Source organism: Cyprinodon variegatus, unplaced genomic scaffold (assembly GCF_000732505.1).
Source record: "Cyprinodon variegatus isolate N-32 unplaced genomic scaffold, C_variegatus-1.0 Scaffold298, whole genome shotgun sequence".
In the NCBI taxonomy this organism is placed as follows: Eukaryota; Metazoa; Chordata; class Actinopteri; order Cyprinodontiformes; family Cyprinodontidae; genus Cyprinodon; species Cyprinodon variegatus.
In genome coordinates, this window is record NW_015150751.1 from 110,924 (window position 1) to 119,331 (window position 8,408).

Below are 8,408 nucleotides of genomic sequence, written 5' to 3' on the forward strand. Positions count from 1 at the left end.
GTCAGTTCCTCATCAGTCGTGGCGTCTAGCTGATCCTAAACCTCTGCGTAACTTATCCAGAACTTCTCTCCAATAGGATCAGCTAGACGCCACGACTGATGAGGAACTGACACTGAACGGATGTCGACCATCAGATAACTGACCTGGAACTGACGGCACACACATGTTTCAGGGAGCTCATAACTTATCCAACGTATCCCAGCGTTTCTGCCAGATTTTTGGTACGTCAGGCATACGCTGCTCTAAATCATCAAGGTGTTACAGAGGCTTTAAATACAACAGTCTCATACATTATATTGAACATTTTTAAGATGTGTAAAGATTTACAGGACCGGGAAAGAAAACTACAGAGCAGCAGAATGAGGCCAGCTGGGTTACGGAACGTTCTTTATTCTCAGAGGAGGAAACAGGATGTAAGGAGGGAATATTAACAGCTTTAAATATAACTCTAGTGATCGTTAACTCAGCTAAAAGGGCCAATCAGAAAAAAAATAACCAATAAAAAAACAAACCATGGGTTTTAACTTTCCTAAATAAAACCGTAAACTATTTTTTTGTTTTTGGTCCACCATCTGTTTCACATCGAGGCATAAAAGCTCTGCAGCTGATAAGGAAAAAAGTAGCTCCTTCTGCAGTTTATCATCTATTATTTTCTTAAAAATAAATGTCTGCAAAGAATGCAGCAACAAAGATGCTTTCTGCAAGGAGGATTCATATTGATCAAACACGAGGACACTAACGGCAATAAATGTTTAAGAAAAAAGTAATTCTGGCTGGATAATCTGGGTATCAGCAGATGTTCTAATTCACATAGCAGAATATTTACACATTTTGTGTTAAACATGATGAAAAAGTGTTTTTTTTTTTTTTTTAAGTTTGAATAGAAGGAAATGCAGGCTTATGACTTTAATCAGAAACTGTTTAAACTTGCTTGTTTTCCCCAAATACATTTTGAGATAATATAAACAAATAAAGATTATTTATTCATTATTTACAATAAAATAGACCAATTGATATTTCTATAAGCAGGACGCTATAAAAATAAAATAAAAACCTCAGCTGTAGCCAAACATTGACAACATTTGAAGCCTGTGATCAGTGCAGAGCTCCAGGACTTCACCACTCAGGAAGCAGAAGGAACCCTCAACTTTTTAGCAGGAAAAAATCAATGCAGCTCAGCTTAAAAACAGAGTGAAACAGATTACCAGAAAAAAACAAGCTCTGAGGAGAGTTAATTCACATGATTCAGTTAGTTGTGCAGAGAAAGGAGGCCTAATGTCACCAGGAGCGTCTTATTCTCTGATCCAAACGCAGAAATGGAGAAATGTAAGTCTGCACGCTGTGGTTAGGAGCAACACAGGAAGAAGAGAGCTAAATTCTAGCATCCTTTCAGCAAGAACAGGGGCAAGAACCTTTAACCACCCCCCCATGATCCCTGATGCCTTAGAATACATGCAAGCAGTGTTCAGGATTCCTTCAGGTTAGAGATGCGTGATCCACTCTTCCTGGGATGGCCCGCTTCAGTTACAACCCGGGTCCCTATGGAAGTATGGCTGCCGTTTGCTTAAATTTGGAATAAAATCATTTATACTTCAAGCTAAAAGAGGAAACGAACAAAAGGCGGGTCGTTTCTTATGAGTCTGATTTACAAACATGTGTGATCAGAAAAACAATTCAAACCTGCTCTGCATCATCCCAGTAGCTAATCAAACCAGTTAAGACAAACTACCAGGATGTGCAAACATTATTTAATGACATAAAGATGGACTCAGATATTTAAGGAAAACTATTTCCCTTCGCAATTATCAACAACTTTAAGATCATTGCATTAAATCCAAATAAGATACGAAAGGTTTCCCTTATTCTGCAGCCAAATATGCATCAGTTTAAGGGTCTATAAGCCTTTAACAATGGACAACATGATGGGAATCCATTAGTTCCCTCAACTAATAACCAACTGCTTTCATTTAAAATAATAGGTATGCAGACACTTGATTTTACCTCAGTGAATAATACAGCTGCTGCTGCTGCTGCTGCTGCTGTGTCATTTTAAACAGCAGACCGTCTGTCAGCTCTGGCAGGTAGAGGTCATTTCTGCTATGTTCAAGTGCAATAGCATTTTCTGGACTTTCCTCAAAGGTGGAGTAAAACACCATCAGTAACCGTTCTGCTGAGTGACCCTGCTCACGTAAAGTGTTTTAATAATCACATACAGTCGCAGTGTTTGTTATATAGCTGAGGAGGAAAACCAGCATCTGGTTCCTGACCTGATCAGGGAGACGTTTTCTTTATTTTAATAAATCAGTCAGAAACTCCTAAATGTACGACTGGGATGCTTCAGATCAACGTGGGCAGGAGGGAAAAGGCAGCAGATCATGAATTTGCAGGGAAAAGTAACAGACGAGTGAGTAGCAGTTAGAAATGTAGCCGTGCAGCCAGTGCTGACTGGGCTTTCTGCCTCCCCTCCCCCCTCCATCCAAACCAAAAACAGCATCAAAGCAATCAAAATGGTAATGTTAGGCATGAATGGGGCCCATCCCCCTCCCCCTCTTTTCCTCCTCCTGCATTAAACTCTGCAGATTTTTTTTTTTTTTTTGTAAGGGGGGGGTGGACCACCCCTATTTCGCCACCAAAAATGGAAGCTTCCACTACAAAACTGAGATGAAAAAACAAAACAAAACAAAAAAGCAAAAACAAGGATAAAAAGATTCAGCCTTTTAGGCTGAAATGTTCCACATTAAACATGTTGACTTTTTAGAAATGGAAAAGCTTTAAAAACGTCCCAGAGCCTTTAACTGGGAGCGAAGTGTTCTGCATGTTGGTGCTGAGTGGAAGTTACAGCATGAGGAGGAGCTGGCCATGGTGCTGGAGCCTCAGCATCCGCCCAGCACTGCCTTCCTCCCCGCTGCAGCCTGAGCGCAGAGCCGCCCGCGAAGTTACCGGCTGGAGGGTGAAGGTGGTGGAGCAGAAAACATTTATTTCTATTAAAAAATTAAAAAAAAGTGAAAGCGTGAATAAGAACGAATCAAAGGGATCGCTGTGTGTCACGTGACCACGGAGAAATCATGCCAACAGACTGAAGCGTAAAGTAACCAAACCGAGGTGTTAAACAGCTTTAAAAGGGTTCAAAGCCAACTAATCCGGACTGGCTGCGTTTCTAACACCGAGCAGCACAGTTGGTTCCTCTTCCAGCTACTCTCTCCTACTCTACTGAATCATGTCGACCAGAGGACTGCTGAAGTTGGTGTCTGATTCACTGCTTCCTATTCAAGCTGCTTCATTAAAGGACCGTTCTGCTGTTTTAAAACTCCAGTACATAAATTAAATCTACTTAAACTGCTAAAAACTGGACTGGATTATATTTTACAATGATTACACGTTTAGATAAATATGATTAATGAAAAAACACTAGTTTAAATATAGATACTTATACCTAAAATGGGGTAGTCTTATAACTTTTAGGTCAGGTTTAGTGTATTAATTCCTAAAAGAACCCAACTTATTATGCACAAACTTTATTACATTGGAATTTTGATTTTCAAAGCCATTCTAAGACTATTATTTAAAGCTAGAGTGTTAAAAACTCAAGATATTAACCTTCAAACATCACCGGTCATATAGTTCAAGTCCACTTTTTATCACCAGAACCAAACATGGAAAAGCAGCATTCAGCTTTAATGCTACCATGAAACCATGACTGAACCATTAAAAAATCTAGCCATCTAAACTTTCTTTACCAGTGCAGCGTTTTCTTTCCTTTTGTTTTATTCATGAGGAGGCACTTTGAACGTCTCATCACTACACTTTGATAAACATGTAAACTATCCTTACCCTATAAAATACTTTACAATTCATGCAATCTTAAATTGTATTTGTAATTGTTCCAAAATATTAAATGTAAATTCTGTCAGTGTATTTCCCACTTTAGATGGGATTCTTTCAATTGTACATTAGTTTTGAAGGTTTGGACAAATATTATAGTTTCTTAAAGTAAAGTCTTTATTTGTTAAAACCCAAATGAGGTTTAATTTCCTGTCAGGATCAATAAAGGTGGAGGCATTGTGAGTATTGTTGTGATATACGTTTGGTTTTCCTTCTTCTCTTTGTCATGTGTACTCCTACCACCCTGTGACCTTTAGCATTGAGGCAATGTCATTACTGTCTAGCAAGCAAAGTACTCAGATTAGTAGGAAAAAATAATGTTTAAAACACTTGAAGTATATTAGCCAACATTGATTGTACTATAAACAGTCCTTTATGATATGTGCATTGTACATAATGCAAGGTGTGTGAGACTCCACCCAACAGGCTAAGTAGATTATTGGTGGAGTGTTAGGGACATATTTATGATTTAAATAAAAAGTGTTCAAGTGTCATATTTCAGATTAGAATTTAATACATTTTGAATACTCTGAATGTGATTTTTTGGCCTTGTCTAACTTCCTAACTTCTACAAATGAAGTTAACTCTACATTAAGCAAAAAATAAATAAAAAGTTTTGAAGAATGTCTGTTTTTAAATGACATTATTAAATTATTGAATATAGTTTGACCAGTCAGCCAAAGCATAAGTTCATCCAAGATACTAATTTGATGAAAAAGTTTTGTGCATGATAAAGTTTTTTTTCTCTTTTTTTAATGTCTCTCTAGTTCAGAACATTTCAGCATTAGATAAGTTGATTTTATCTACAGTCCTTAAAGGGGTTTCTAACTTTTACATTACAAATCAGAAGGTTTAATACTTTAAGGAATGTTTATTTAGAGTAATACTGATTCTATAAAGTTTGATCCAAGTACTTGATTTTTTTTTTTTTTTTGTAGGAATAAAGACTAGTGTTTTTTTTTTTAAATAATTATATTTCAGTCTTTTTTTATATATACTTTAGCTGAAACTAGTCCAGATTCCTCAGAGAACTACAGAAGGAGCATTTAATGAAGTACTCTCATCCGCACACTAACTTCAGCACCGTTCGACCCACTCAAAATGGACGCTAAAATCTTTCAACATTGCACAAGTTTGAGAAGAAAAGATGGCCACTTTTCCATCCAATACGTAGCTATGGACACTTCAGAGCTGCAGCTCTCCATCGGTGCTGCTGTGTGGAGGGAGCTTCCCAACACTAAAGTCGATGTGAGGCTAATAAAACAAAGGAAGGCCGGTTTATTTCTGGGAGAGTTGATGATGTTTAACCGGAGCAGATTTATGCTGATAAAGTTTCTCCATCACTCCCCGAGCAGCCAGCCTGCCATGCCGACCACAAGCCCACAAACAAGCCGCTAACCTGTGGGTCCAGCTTCACCCCAGCTCCAAAACTACTTGGAAGCTGGAAAAAAAAATGGCGAAGGAAGATAAAAGTGTGTTAAGTTTAAAAGAGAGAAGAACAAAGCGGCTCAGTTTGTAGCAGCTCATAAATATTCAGGTCGCGTCCTGATCGCCACAGTCAGCCAGCACCCCCGCATCAACACTCCAAATTCTCCCAGAAAACAGCCTCCATCAGCGGACAAAGTAGTGCAGAAAAGTAGCTTTAATTCTTCCAGCTGGAAGTGAGAAGCATTGCTGAGCGCAGCGACATGTCGCCTAGTTTCCTTCCCCTCCAAGTGTTGGATGTCTCCCTCCTGCTCCCAAACACCGACAAACAGAAACAACCATGTTTCACTTACCTGATGACACTGGAGCTCCACTTTCAACGCCTCCTGTAGGCCTTGTAGTTCCATGTTCCGAACAGAAAAACACTTTTCTTCCACTTTGGACGCGACTGAGACCAAGTTTAAGTCAATTAAAGGTTTTTTTTAAAGCGACAATAACAATTGAAAGAAGAACTACTCCAGGCTGCAGAGCAAGTTCTCGCTTCTTTTTTACACAGGCTGGGACTCATCACCCACTTTCCGCCCGTCTCCAAAAGTGCTCCAAACCCCACGGAACGGGCTCGAGTCCAGCACGGCGGCTTCCCGGGACTCGGACGAACTTGAACGGGTCCGAAGCGGCACCGGTTCGCAGGTCCTTTCGGTAATTTCGAGTTAAAAAACGGGGACTATATTTTGTCCGAGTCCGCGCCTTGATTTCACTTTGCCTAGGGAAAAGTTGCGCTTCGGCTGTCAATGGTAATTCTGAAGTTCCCGGATGGAGCAGACCCCCACTGACTGAGCATGCGCACTAGACACATGGAGCAAAGTAAAGGAATCACAGCCAGGAATTACTGCTAATGTACTAACTTATTTTTCATATATATATATATATATATTTATATATATATATTTATATATTATTAAAAAATGAATAAATCATGTTCACGTTTTTATATAACATGGTTTATACATATATTAATTCCAATTTGATATAATTCATCTTTTAGATTATATATATATATATATATATATATATATATATATATATATATATATATATATTTCTATTAAAAAAAAAATAAGTCATGCTTGTCTTAAAGGGTAAATTCATACTTTTTTTTTCACTTTTCTATTTATAATTCAGCTACACTTTTTCCACTTCAACACTGTGTCAAAATCACCAATTATTATCCATAAATACAATGTTTTTTAACACATTCCATGGTTTATACAAATTTAAATTCCAATTTGATATAATTTATCTTTTGGATATATATATATATATATATTAAAAAAAAAAAAAATAAATCATGCTTGTCTTAAAGAGTAAATTCATAGTTTTTTTTTTCACTTTTCTATTTGTAATTCAGCTGCAAAGACAACACTTTTTCCACTTCAACACTGTGTCAAAATCACCACTTATTAACCATAAATACAATGTTGTTGTTTGTTTTTTTTCACAAATCCATGGTTTATACATATATAAATTCAAATTTGATATAAGTTAACTTTTGGATAAATAAAGTACCTTTTGATTAAAGTTTTTTCATCTAGGAGATCATTTCAGTCCCTGGGGGCTGGAGTCCTGCATGTAAACACACCTGATTCAGATAATTAATTAGCACCTCCTGCAGAACCGGAGGAGAGTAATTAACTCTTTAACATCAGGTGTGGAGCAGTGATTGATCTAAAGCACACACAACACTATTGGCTCAAAATTAAAAGCAAAAATACCCTTTAAAGAGCTATAAATCAGCTGGTTTTACATTTTGATATCAAAAGTTATGGTTTCTTTTTACATTTCAATGCAATATATTAATAAAAAAAAAACGTTTTTAAATCTAGATCAAAAGATTAAAATTGGAAATCTGCGATGTTTTTATACAAATTTGATTTTTTTATTTAATTATTTTTATTTTTCTTTATATGTTTGTTTTTAAAAAAGCTTTACTATTCACGAGTATTTTACAATTTAATCTATTTATACCTTTTTACATTTTTTTTTTCAATTTACAAACATTACCTGCTATTTATTTCTATGGCTTTTATTTAATATATCAAGAAAAATATGTCAGTGATGTGAAATATTTTTAATAAATAAAAACATTTTTTGAAAAATAAAAAGAAACTATAATGTATCCTAATGTGATTAACAAATCTTCGGAGGTGTCGTTTGCACAGATTCATAGAGACTGTAATATATTTGCCAGTTTTACTTTGCAAACTAGCTTAAAACCAGGCTGACTGAGTGGAGCTCAGCTGATAATATTTTATAGGGCTTAAGAGAGATGACTTTAAGGCGGGGCTTTGACTAGATCATTTGAAGTTTCTGGTTTCTGCCCAGAGACTGCCATGTTTATCAGGATTGTCCTGTATTTAGCTCAATCATCCCATCGACTCTGATCAGTTTATCTGTGCCCACTGAATAAAAGCATCCTCACAACATGTTACATCATATTTTAGTAAGGATGAGGCTCAGAAAAAAGTTAAAAAACAATCCACTGGACTTTGTTTCCAAGCCTGAACTTTGTTCATATGTATGGCCTACAAACAAGAAGGGGTTGGTTAAAAGCAAGCACTGCAGATCCTTCTGAGCATGGTTTTTGTTTAGAAACAAGCAAATTGAAACGGACAAACGGGTCCACACCTCTGGAATGGGGGTCGTTTGGCTTCTTCGTTTGAGCCCCATTCCAAAGGGGTGGACCCGTTCGTCCGTTTCAATTTATTTGTTTCTACACAAAAACAAGCCTTTGTTGAGCTACTGTTTAAAGCCTGGAACCCAACGCTATTTCTGACATTTTGAATTGAAAAAGCTTCCTGGATGGGAAGTGAAACATCTTCAAACTTGGAAACAAAGTCCAGTTGTTTTCTTTTTTTGGAATGACTATTTTATTTTATTTACTCTTTGTTTATTTAACCTTTATTTAACCAGGAAGTCCCATTGAGATTCAGAATCTCTTTTTCAAGACAGACCTGGCAAAGGTAGCAGCCAAACCAAAGGAAGTTCATACATATTTACAACATATTACATTTTTCATGATAAAAAATAAAAAATTAAAAAAT

The 8,408-nt window shown here is 36.7% G+C and overlaps 1 protein-coding gene across 1 annotated transcript in view; it reads right to left on the reverse strand.

The window, feature by feature from the left end:
• The window catches only part of phf21b (PHD finger protein 21B), an 82,568-nt gene extending 76,499 nt beyond the window's left edge, over positions 1 to 6,069 (reverse strand). The window contains exon 1 of the mRNA XM_015383940.1: positions 5,661 to 6,069. Coding sequence (XP_015239426.1) covers positions 5,661 to 5,714 — 54 coding nt within the window. The 5' untranslated portion in view covers positions 5,715 to 6,069. The remainder of the gene's footprint in view (positions 1 to 5,660) is intronic.
• Between the last annotated feature and the right edge of the window lie 2,339 nt (positions 6,070 to 8,408).